This window comes from Crassostrea angulata, chromosome 7, assembly GCF_025612915.1.
Source record: "Crassostrea angulata isolate pt1a10 chromosome 7, ASM2561291v2, whole genome shotgun sequence".
In the NCBI taxonomy this organism is placed as follows: Eukaryota; Metazoa; Mollusca; class Bivalvia; order Ostreida; family Ostreidae; genus Magallana; species Magallana angulata.
In genome coordinates, this window is record NC_069117.1 from 627,439 (window position 1) to 640,740 (window position 13,302).

The window sequence follows — 13,302 nt, forward strand, 5'->3', positions numbered from 1 at the left end:
CAATGTATCAGAAAGTTGACTACGAATCTAAGTCATGAATGTGAATCCCACAAGGGCTATATTAATTTGTACCTTTTCAAAAAAAATTAAAACATAGTTTTTGGTCGAACATTGTAAAATCTGAAAATTCAAAACCGGTGTACTTTTATCCACACTGATATCGACTGATGTCCAATACTACATGTACCACTAGGCTCAGAACAACATAAATAATGAACAATTGAACAGTCAATTACTTATTAGCGATACAACTAAATTATGGTTGAGGGGTGAATTGATGAAACTCTACTTTCCAAATTAACAGGTTATTGAACATCGAAACTAGAGAATCTTGATAATTAACATGGGGTCATGTACATATGACATACAAATATGTCAAAATTGATCGCGCTGGTATTGAAAGGAAGAGGAATAAAAGATTGTAAAATATTTAATACTGGCTGTGTACAGGTTAGTGTAAAGGTCGAACAAGAGATGATATAGTATATCTAAGGCCGAAAGAAAATGTTTCGAAACATTCTTGCAATAATGTTTTTATGCTTTCATTTGTATATTTTTATTTTTTTAAAATATTTTGCATGATAACCTCGTATTCATTAACCTAAACTTATAAAATTACATATCGTATACATACATATATGCAATTAAAGACTTTATTCAGAGGTGAAATATTCGACAAATTCAATAAAAATATAAAGTGTAAATTGTAATCTAATTGTTTCGAAACATTAACCTACTTTTGTATGCTTTCCTTTACTTTCAAATAGCTATTTAACAGTGAAAAATAATATATATTTGAGTAATAATGAGCAAAGTTTTATCAGTGCAAAGAAGCGACTTCTACCCGCAAAACCTGTGCAAAGCGAAAATTTAGATCAGTGCTCATCGATCCAATGGCGTCATTTTATCAGACACACACTTCCCTGTAAAGTCAATATGGTTCTAATAATAATAAACAATAGGACATTTTGAAATAAATAAAAAGGAATAAAATGAAAAAATAAACAGTTAAAAAAATTATGTAGATATTGCATATAGTCAGACCATTAAATTTGAAGGTGGGAAATTACACACCTACAATCAGGTACCGGGCTCTCTCTCTCTCTCTCTCTCTCTCTCTCTCTCTCTCTCTCTCTCTCTCTCTCTCTCTCTCTCTCTCTCTCTCTGGGAAGGGGGTTGCGCTATATGTATCATAACCTTTAAAATTAGTACCTTTGGTATACTTTGTAGAGCAATACTCTCTCAAAAATTCTTTGATGTTCATTGATACCTAAATAAAACTATAAGTTGACAATGATGCAAGGTATGTGTAATTCTTGCTGCGCTCGCCAGAACGGTAGCACCGTAAAACATATTACGATATAAAATGGTTTGGTCAGTTTACGATTTATAAACAGCGAAGCGATCAGACGTATTGATACAGTTTTGACGTTAGTCTTACTATGACGTATGCAACATTCTTTATCGATATAAAATAATTTTTTAGCCAATCAGAAAGCGCGTTACAACCAGAATCTAATTATAATCGATTAACGTAATATTGTTTGCACAATGCTCCGATAAAAGTTTTGTCATTTTTTGCCCCGAAACTCCAGCAAATTGCATTAGCTTCCATATCATGTACTTGTAAAAATCAAACCAAAACTTACTCTTTTTAATAACGTTGAGAACCAAGGAATAGATATTTCAATATGCCTTCAAAAGGTTATTAAAAGAGTGCATTGTTCTTGGTGGAAGTTTTTAATTAGCCAGGCTACACAAGACGTAAACAATTTCAACGTTAACTCTAACGTCACGTATTCGGTCACAAAATGGTGGCTTGTTTTCATCGGCGACGAATGTACACGAACATAAAAAACTAGATTTTTATTAAAACTTACGAAATAAAAAAAACAACTAATTACGATTTAATATTTTGATAGGTGTTCCTTAAGTCTGATGACATGTTGGATGCGGTAGGAAATTACAAACTGCCAATTTAAGCAGTCGTAATTTGAGTCCTTATCCCCGAATTTACTTGATCAAATTTCGTTTGATTTTATTGAACCAGTGCGTGGTTTTCCTTTTTATGAACTGCTACACATTTTCAATTATATTTAAAGGTCATAGGAGACGGATTTTTACAGTAAATGTCAACTATGTACCAAAGAGTATTTGTAAAAAAAAAAAAAAAAAAAAAAAATATATATATATATTGAACAAAATTATTTTGAGCATTTACTTAACGAAATAAAAGTCCAAAGTTGTCAGCTAGAGAAACTCGCATTGTGATTATCGTTCTTGATTTTCCGAATTTGTGACGTTTCAATTTGTGTAACACAGAATCAAAACAGAAGATAGAAAACCGACAAAAATTAATTGATGATGGAGGCGTTTTCGGACGAGGACCCATTTGTTGTCCAGGGGTATCAGTTTGAACCTGTTCTTAATGCAAATACGATTCAGACGCGCGACCATAGGAATAAGACAGTGTTGAGGACAGGATCATGAAGATGAACCGGTTCAATTTAATACTGACTGGTAAACAATCACGATGTCATCTTAGGGAAATTTTTCCCATGGAGTAAAAACACAACACGAATTGTAAATATATGCACACGCTTAAGCATTATTCATGTTCCATACTCAACCTTTTTACCATAATGTTAGAATTTCCTGATCACACATTCTTTCTCTCGAGCCCATCGGTGATACTTAGTTAAACACTACAGATTGGTCAAATTGTAATGACATAAATTTCTGTTTGTATAATTATATACGTTTCTAAGATGACAATTACAATATGTACGACATGGGCGACTCCAGACATCTAGAAAAACAAGGGTTTTTTTATTTCCTCCCTGCTTATACTTAATGTACATGTATGTAAGATATTAAATCATGGATATGGAACCTGTATCCTAGCGAATCTCGAATTTTGAACCTCGAATCTCGACTAAATATTCTGGGGTTTCTTTCATCTGTCAGTCACTTACCCTTTTGAACTGTTTCAATTTCCGCTCTTAATTAAAGGAGGCGATCCGGATATCCAAAACAAGTCTCTGGAATTTGTTTTTATTCATGAAAAATTCAAAACTTTAGGTTGAATCATACATTTGAAAGCAGTCACATTTCCTAATGTATATAAACGAACCCTTCCTCTGAATAAATTGTTATCGATTTTGCAAAGTCAAGCTTAGAATAATTAGATGTAGCATTTCAAGTCTAAACGAGGGAATCTCTGTGCAATTATCTTCTTTCCAGCCCAACCACTGCTGTTTCCAATCCAATACAAATTTGGGAATTTTTCATTTTTAGGTTTTTAATTATGTTTTGAATGTTACAAATTGATAGTTCATACATCTGATATCTCTTTCCATTGTATTTGTTTTATGTTTATATCAATTTAGACGAACAATTTGTCAATTGAACATTGGTACCTTTCCTATTCGGAATGTTTGTCAACACAAAAACTGGCAAGGTAATTGTCTGTTTTAAAAGATCGTTTTTCTTGTCAAATAGTATATCTTTGCGTTTACAGCATCGACGGCAAACGATTTTATGTTTGCTGTAGGGTCTTTGAAGCTTTGTGAGGCGGTGGAAATGTTGTTTACGGAGGCATTGTTGACGATTGCGAACTCCTTGTGAGTACTGATTACAATTCCTCTCTTGTACATCAGCGGTCTTTCCAAACGAATATGAAAAATATAGAATACTAGATTCAATAAAAAAAGTAATCAAATCTTGATTGTGGGATTGCTAAAAAGTATATATTTACATCTACCAAGAATTATTTCCTCTATTTCTTACGGAAAGTTATAGTTAATTCATGGCTTAATAGAAACAGCCCCACAAAAATCTACACGCCACATTTATCAATTGGTCGAAATCTACAGCGGCGGCTGAAACTGACAAGAAACCAACAGGACTAAAATTGACACGCCCTGTTTATCGATTGGTCGACACCTAAAACGACCTTCGAAAACTCAAGGACTGCCCGATGATGATGTCAGAATCACTGGAGAGATTTGGCTGTTTCTATCTCGAATGAATCACCAAAGAAAGCATTTTATTGTTTAAATGATAGATAACCATTTGAACTAAACAAAATTATGTAATATTTATATTTCTGTATCAAGAATAGGTACAGCCTCCGGAATTCCAGAAATTAACATCATAACTATATACCCCAGATAAAGCATCAACTCCTTTTTCTTTCTAAATGAAGGTCATTCTGTAAAAAAAGTCTAATTTTTGTTTAGTAATATTATTTGCCACATTAGATACTCATATTAAAAAGAGTAATACAACGTTCCATTTAACTATGCTTTGAAACTGTAATTAAAGTAATAGAAAGAAATATCGTTGTATCTACGCAAATTGACCGAGGTTCTTCACATAAAAAAGTTTAAGAACATAATGCATTGTTTTATAGTTCCACTCTTATGACCACAAATTTCCATTTAATTGCCCGTGGTATATAACTGATGCATTCACGGGTCATTTGAATAGAAAATCTTAATTGATTAATCATTGGAGCCATCACTCAGATCAGCTACAAGATAGCTTTTTTATAGGATGTATTTCGTTTTTGAGTTTCAATATTTAAAACATTATCTATTTTGTGTCTGTCCACAGAACGAAACCTTTCCTCTGCCATTTTATCTGCCACTTTAAGATTTTACCAGAATAAATATATCTCAAAACTCTTTTGACTAATTATCTAATTTGTCCTTTCCATCAAACCCTGATAACTTTAATCATTCAATCTAGAAACAAAGACCAAGCGACAAAATGGTTGTTACACGGTTACCTCGGTCGCGTAAAGCGCGCCCTTGTCAAGCCGTGTAACAACCCTTACTTACCTTATAGAATTGACGTCCACTAATTTGATTCATATTGCTTCTATCTATCACCCTCCTGTTGAATCCATTATAATCACAAACCTCAAAAGTACTTCAAACTGCATCCGTCAAATACAAATTATCATTTTCTATGTCAATAGAAAGTGAAGGCACATGTATAAGGCCATTTAACAAAATAACTGCTAAATTATATCTGTCTATTGACACCTTGCTGATGCACCTATTTGGGTTATTATCAGAAAAGAACATGATTCTACAAAGAAAAATTAATCAATTTAGTATCGAAGAACTTAAACATAAAAAAACAAATCCAACTTCTTACTTAAGCTTTAAAAACATTATCCAACCACAGGATCCAATGCAAGTCAGTTGGATCTGTTCAAGTTGTCCTGTACGACGACCCTATAAAATAACGCGTTTCCATAGTACGCGGGTTTCATAGCAACCCAATTGAAACGTAAGTTGCACCAATACAAGTTGTTGGATAGGTAATCAAAAACTATCTTCCGTGTATCGTCCGATTTTCGATATAAACTCGGTTGATATATCATACGGGTCATTTTTGAAGATACTGTAGTTATGAATAGCTTGGATTTAAATGATACCTTTTGCAATAGTTGAAGCTAAAAAAACAGAAAAATCTTAACAATACCACAGCTGTATAAAATAAATATTCTATTTAGTATGAACTGAAATAACGATAACTAAGTGAATTTTCCGATCTCTAAAATATTATTCATATTCATTAAATTGTTTTTTGCATTGTATTTTTCATTTTTAACTGAACAGTTTACCAGGAAACGTTATTATTTTCATTAATATATTAGTTGTATCAAAACACGTCTGGTTTTAAAATGAAACGCAAAAACACAAAAACAAACTTTTTAATCTGAAATGTTGCAGTTTTATTTCTAAAACGAGTAGGGTTTTTTCCTCCGAAATTATCAGATTACATAACAAAATAATTCAGAAAAAAATATGATATCTTTCAGACATAAAATGTTTATAATATGGCACATGTTATATTGATCAATTATTTAAAACTTTAGAACAGCATGCCAATTTAAATCTTATGTTAGGAGTCCATGTACTAAAAAAATAAATATCTTAGTCATTTTTTCTCTTTTCTCTCATCAGTAAATATACCCATTAATTTTTTTATTAAATTAATGTCATGTCGATCAAACGATTCAGTAGTTGATGTTTGAACCATAGTCAATAGAAAAATGATATATTTAGAAAAAACATGGTATATCTACATAAAATACGAACCTTATAGATTTTTAAAGACACCTGTTAGTGTTAGTGATGATTTATAAAAAAAATAAATAATAGTGGTCGTAAAACGTCGACAAACATTTACAAGCATATCTTTAATGGTCTGAACAAAAACCAAAAGGATTTGAATGAATGTGATAAAGGCTTTCATCTTCATTTTTCACTGGCATACTGACTGATTTCTTTGATGATTTGTCTTTTAAAAGAAACATTCACATTATTTAAAATTTTAATTATTCAGTTAACGGAGCAAGAAAGTAACCTTCAATATTTAAAACATGGTGGCTTCAGTATGCTACATTCAAAGTACATAGCTAACTTAGAAAAGGATTTATTTTATCATCTGTTGAACATCACAACTCTTTAAAATATGTCATTATATTATCTGTAGCTCATATTCCAGACATGTTTAAAAGATGACGCATTAAGCTAATATTTATATTAAGTGGCTGGTATTTATTCACACATCATATTTCCTGTCACTGGTCTTATCACTATTTAGCTTACTTTAAAAATGTTGTCGACCAGATACACAGACTGGTAAGTTCATCCATTGTTTGAAAAACTGATGAATCTTGATATTGTTTTTTACATATCATTTTTTAAACCATCTTAATGGATAAATACAGCTTATTTCTTCAATAATTTTTTGTCTCTTCTTTAATCACGTATTAAAAACTATCGCATTTTTTGCGCCGTAAATTGCAGATTTTAAAACAAAAGGCCCTGTAGCTCCCAGGTAGTCCATCCAAAATTTTTCAGACCGGGACCTTCTGACCTGCAGCTGCTGTTATTGCTACCTAGCTATATATATTTTAATTAAAATACATTAGTTTAATGTCGAACTTTTAATGCAAGACTTTTACTGCAAATGTTTCCCATTTGGGAAGTTAGGATCAATTCAAGAGATCGTACTTACCTTATCGATAATCTGTCACATATGTATGATCGTCTGTTGCAGACAGAAACAGAAATTATTTAGATTTCACGTTTTCAGTACAAAACAGCTGATAATAAATGTTAGTTGAAAAATTTAACCACAAAGAAAAGAACTATATATGATATGAGTTAAATTTGGCCCCTATAATTTTTTAAGTGTTTCGGGTACAATAAAAAGTTAACTAATTTTTTAGAAGAGTTGATAAAGAATATATTTTTCATATATTTATTTGATTTATTTGCACTCACTGGCAGTATATGACGTCAGAAGTGACGCTATTTTTAGAATTCAATCAAAATCAGTCAAAAATTGACATTTTTCTTATCTTTTTACGATTGGGAAACATAGAGCGCATGCTTGAACAAGATCAATTTTTTTGTCACTTATTAGTTTTGGCTAGATACATCTCTGATTAAAATATTTTGTTTGTTCAAGCATGCGCTCTATGTTTTCTGAAAGAAAAACTGCTTGAAATAAGCTGTTTTATGCTTAAAATGCAAACATGGCGGGAAAAGGTTGTTTTTACGATGTCATATTTCTATATTGTGAGCACTTGAATCTAAAAATCAAAGAATTACAGTAAAATGATGATGTTCATTTTAGGGGGCCATTTTAGGCCCATATCATATATAGTCCTTTAAAAAAAATTCTTAGGGTTTTGGTGTCTTCATTCCTATCTCATCTCCCTCGTTAGAGGAGTTCATTTAAATGGTGTATAACTATTTTGTACCACGACATAATTTTATCAATCAGGAACAAAATGGCTTTCAAACGGATGTCAGGCATGTTGTGACGATGAAAACATGACAATAACAAACCGTCAACCATCTCAAACATCCATAAAACGAAATACAAATTCAAAGCAGAGCAACACGGACCTCCAAAAAGATAGAGGTAGAATCAGATGCCTAGGAGGAGTGAGTATCCTCTGCTGACCGGCCGTACGCGCCCTGTGCTCCTTGTCACAATTGGGCATGTCATAATCGAGGTAAATGTCGAAATCGGGAAAATGTCATTGTTGTGGAAACACAAAACGTTGATGAAATGGTTTGTTTTTGAAGGTCAAAATAAAAACCTTGCGCCAACACAGACTTCCATTAAATTGAAGGTAGGAGGAGTGATGATCCTCTGCAGACCGGTCTTACCCGCCGTGTGCTCTTTGTAGTAATCGCGGGAAAAAACCCGGAAAAGTCCCTAGAAGATTATGTGATTAATAATGGTCTAACAATTAGTATAAAAAAAACGTCAGTCAGCATGCGGCCCAGTAAGATTGAGCCTTCCACTTTTAGATGTAAGGGTGTCCTATTGATAATTTCCTTAAGAAACCTGATTTACTTCCTCTGTTTTTGTCGGTGTACAAAAGTTAATATGTATTGAGAGCAATCTTGAGATTTTACCATTGTTCAATTTCAATTGAACTAATTAATGACAGGTATTTGTATTTATTTTTTTTAAAATCGCCAAAGGGTATTTACGAAAAAGTAACTTGGTACACACTGTAAAAATATATTGCTTAAACATACAAAGTATGTTTAACTGTTTATATTTAACTATGTTTAACAGTAAAACTGGTTTCTCTCTGGTTCTGTAAAATAAATGAAAAACAAAAAGGCACATCAAAGTGCTGAGATAATGTCTGTTTTATCCGTTATATTTTTTTATGTGTAATACTGGTATTCCATACTGTATTTACCTGAAAAAATGAATGGAAACTTCATAGAGTATTAAAATCGTTTATCATTTTACCCCATTTATAAAAATAAACTGTACAATTTTCATATATTTCACACTGGCAACCTTTGGTTAAAAAAATGTATATTTTACAACAATTTTCAAAATTGTAGGCGTAAACTATAATCATTTTTATTGAAAAATTTGAAAAACCTTGAATAATACAAAGAAATTTAAACCCGTGAAAAAGCGATCCTAAAAGCTATCATAATTTTATTTTGCTTTCTCTCCAGCATTGTAAATAGCATTGTAAATAATACAAATACTAGTATTCATCACTATTCATATGATAAACAATTCTACGAGTATCTATACGCTGTTTCTATTTCCATGATATATCATCACATCTGTTCGATAACTTATTGTTTTGATCATATCGCTTTAATTATCCCTTGAGTCGGTAGATTTTGCTTGGATGAGTTTTCATTTTGGTTTCCTTTTCCCTTTCACATCTCTAAATTTCTATCAACTGTTTTGAGTATCGGTGATACTTGACTTGTATACGTGTTCGTCACTCTATCCCTAATATGATTATTGCCGCCAGACTCCATCATATTTTCTCCCCTTGAAGTGGGATCTATGTATCCTCCTGAAACCACATCGCCGCCCATTGAGCCATTGCTTATGTTTACTGGATCGAACACGTCTTCGAACCACGTGTAGCCGTAATCCGATCCCTCGTACAAACTGGAATATCCTTCTGACACCGGTCTTTTCCCCTCTCGATCGGCAATAATATCAGTTTCTGTGTCCATATTTGCAGGTCTGACTGTATTTATTTGTTGAATTTTCTGGATTTCTTGTGTTTTTCTGTTCAATGAATAAATCGTTGTCATAGATTTTGGAAATGGAAATAAATGAACCAAAAACTTGATATAAATATAAATATTTTTATAAAAAAAAATCCTAAAGTTTGAGGTTGGTAAAAAGTTTTATTCAAAAAAATATCTTACTGATTCTTTTTATTCCTCCAATACAAGCAGAAAACGCAGCTTAGTGTTGTAACCAAAACAACAACTCCTACACCGGCGCTCAGACCAACAATCAACATATCTAAAGCTTCATGATTCTTATTACCTGTTAATTGTGAAAAAAGAAACATAATATTTTGTTTCAATCCATTATAGAATCTTTATTCTAGCCATACAATAAAGTAGAAAAAAATCATTTACCCATGATTGTGTAAAACGAACATAAAACTTAAAACACTTAAAGGACATATCGCATGTTTTTCAATTTTCGGAATTTTTTAAATAAAACCATTCTATACTCATTAAAAATGAAGTTTATTAACGTTTTCATAAAATATTCTGCCTAATTCATGAGTTTGAAAGCGATGAAATTCAAATGTCGCGATATGCATATTTTCTCTTTCGATCTACCCGCCATGATGTGTGACGTCATATGCGACCTCGAGCGAGAAGATGCTGTTAGCCATCTTTGTAATTGGATTCGATTTAAACGACAATTAAACTAATTATCACCTATTAAATTGCCGATAACGGGACATGATGGTGTTCTGTGCCTCCTGCGGGTGATTTAGCCACCGAAAATGGGGATTTGGACTGTTGTTTTTTTAAGTTTCCCTTACGAAAGTATGCGAAAATCTTGTGACCAATAGGGGTCTATCTGTCGACGAGAGGATTTATAAATAAACATTCAATTCATATATTATTAACTAAATGGTACATTTTTGTAATTACAGTTTCATAAATAAATCGTATTCATTTCTCACAAAGAAGAAAATAGAAGTTTTATGCACAGGGGCCTGTGTACAAAACGCAAGTTCATCGGAGAAAAAATTAACGAGAGGGGACGCCATTTTGGATACCGCCTTGCTTCATTAGCTGTTTTCTTTTTCTTATTGTTAAACTATACGTTCATTTATGCATCGGTTTTGTATACATGATTTCTTCATTCATACATGTAGCTCACCTCTGCAGAAATCATAATTTTAGTACGGAAGGTGAGATTTCTGTGAGTTTTATTTTTTTGTGGGAGAAGTCATGGATCGAGTTGTCGATATTAATTGTTTACGCGAGAAGTAGACAAAGTTTGTTGATATACATTTATACGTAAATGGATAAAAAAAATACGGAGATGGGATCTTACAGAAATTAACAATAATTAAGGAAAACGTTCTTGCCTGCTTTTATAATCTAGTGTAATATAGAGTAAACAACCTTAGAAAGTTGTGATCAGTTACTGCCGAAGAAACAAACTTCTTGTGCACCACAGTTTTACAATAATGAACATTCTGAGTCGAATAAATAAACACCTTTAACAGATTTATTTGAGCTAAAATCCTTACTAAGTTGTGTTTACAATGTTTACACGTCGATCAATTTGATCGTAATTGCCGACTTCATCGTCGCTTTTTCGGCAATATCATCTTTTTTTATCCGTACTAGTGGCTCAAACATGTACGACTGAATAATAAGATTCTTTTAATTTAGACAGCATGTAAAAAAAAACAACTTACATGGTGAATGAATGTCAAAATTAAAGAAGATAATGCTAATCCTACAATTTATTTACAATCAGCCGTTCGAAAAAGGTGGCATTTGACGTCACTGTACCACGTGACACGCTATCTAATTAACGAGTTTTTAAACGATCGGGGCTATAATTTAAATTGATATTATGGCCGCTTTTATACCGTTAACAAACCGTTAGGAGTAATTATTAGATACACAAGGAAGCCAAAAAATGTAAAATGTCGTATACTTTAGAAACATGCGATATGTCCTTTAAGACGACTGTAAAATAAATACTAATATTAATTGTTTTCTTACTTGTGCACAGATTTTCCATTGGTAGATTCCATGTACCATCCTCATCACAAACTATATCACCATTGTAGGATTTAACGTAGTGTTCTTTGCAATTAAACCCACACGATAAACCCACTTTTCGAGTGCAGTCAGGTTTTAAAACAGCATTTGACTCAAAAATTGGACATAAAATATCTGAAACCAGAAACATTTTTGAAGTTTATCTTCAAGATGATTTGTATGTATAATATGATTATTATTTTTTTTAAATATTAAGAACCGTTGCTAATTGTGCCCATTCAGGACGTGCATTGGGATTTGTTATAAAAAAGTATAAAAGTGATGATCCGTTTACCTATACATAGTGTTTCGATGTCTGGTTCCCACTGACCAAGTGCATTGCACCTTACAGATGAGTTAGACACTTTCTTGAATCCGGGATTACATTCAAATTCACAAGATTCACCCAAATATGGTGGACAGTTAAGGAGATGTAGTTTGGAAAATGAGGACGGACAAACCTGAACTGTTGAAAGAATATATAGCTTGATGTAACGTAAAAACGGTACATTTCAACTGAAAATTCATATTGAATTCAGTAATACTTAGTCACATCCAATTTAAAGGATCAACCCGAATACGATGGGCAGTTAAGAAGTTAAGGAGTATTTGAAGAAAAAAAAAGATGATAAGCAAATGGCTATGTATGTTAAAAAAGGCATATTTGTCCAAATAAATAAGGTCGTTTATCTACCTCCTTTGCAGGTTTTCTGGTCAGGTAGAAGTTCTACGTTGTCTGGACAGCCACAAGTTTTTCCTGTTGGTGTTGGAAGGCAGAATGTGCTGCATAATCCGTTATTTTCCGCACAGAGTGAATGAACTAAAAATTTTGTTTTGTTTTCATTTTGTGTTTGATATTGATTTGATAATAATGAATGAGAAGGTAACTGTTTAAAAGCATTGTTATTAATGTGGAATATGTTATTGAATAGGAAAGGGACACAATACTTTTATTGTATTCGTTTGGTTTGAGTCATTTTTTTTTCAGAAAATATGTTAGAGTTACCGTCCGTTGTATCGTTGTCCATGGATACAAATATGCCACTTAGTATTCCGACCTCTGGATAGTTCTCCATGAATGGTACTCTAGCTCCTGTAGTTTTATGGATCTTCAATACTCGCCTTTTGAATTTAAAGACGACAATTAGTATTGTTACAATGTCATGTTAAATACTGAAAACTGATTGGTTTAGACGCAATTGATAATCCGTTCTATTACCCCCAGCGAAAGCGACAGACTTTCCAACGGGAAACACAACGAATTGTTATATGTGCGTAAAGTATGCACGTACGGTGCGACGAAGAATTCAAGTCATTTCTACATAAAAGCAAATAAGTTCTCTTTAAAATTAAGACATTGAGTATAAAAAAATAAATAGTGCCTGTTGGGATGGGTAACAGTTGACATTGACACCCCGAGAAACCATTGTCAACCGTCGCTTAGCGTCGGTTGACAATGGTTTCTCGGGGTGTCAATTTCAACTGTTACCCATCCAAACAGGCACTACTTAAATATTGGCATGATTTATCATTGATCAAATGCATGTGATACATAAATCTTATATATTATTAACTAAATTTATACATCCGTTGTTAAAACTGTATTCTCAGTTTTTCAAGTATCTTACATTTAAAAAAAACAAATTTACAAAATATACTTTTTTTAAAGCGCCAC

At 32.5% G+C, this 13,302-nt stretch overlaps 1 protein-coding gene across 1 annotated transcript in view; it reads right to left on the reverse strand.

Moving 5' to 3' along the window:
- Window positions 1-9,239: 9,239 nt before the first annotated feature.
- LOC128155451 (low-density lipoprotein receptor-related protein 2-like) overlaps window positions 9,240-13,302 on the reverse strand; it is a 47,347-nt gene continuing 43,284 nt past the window's right edge. Inside the window, 1 exon segment of the mRNA XM_052817154.1 lies at window positions 9,240-9,603. Within this exon segment, the coding sequence (XP_052673114.1) occupies window positions 9,240-9,603 (364 nt within the window).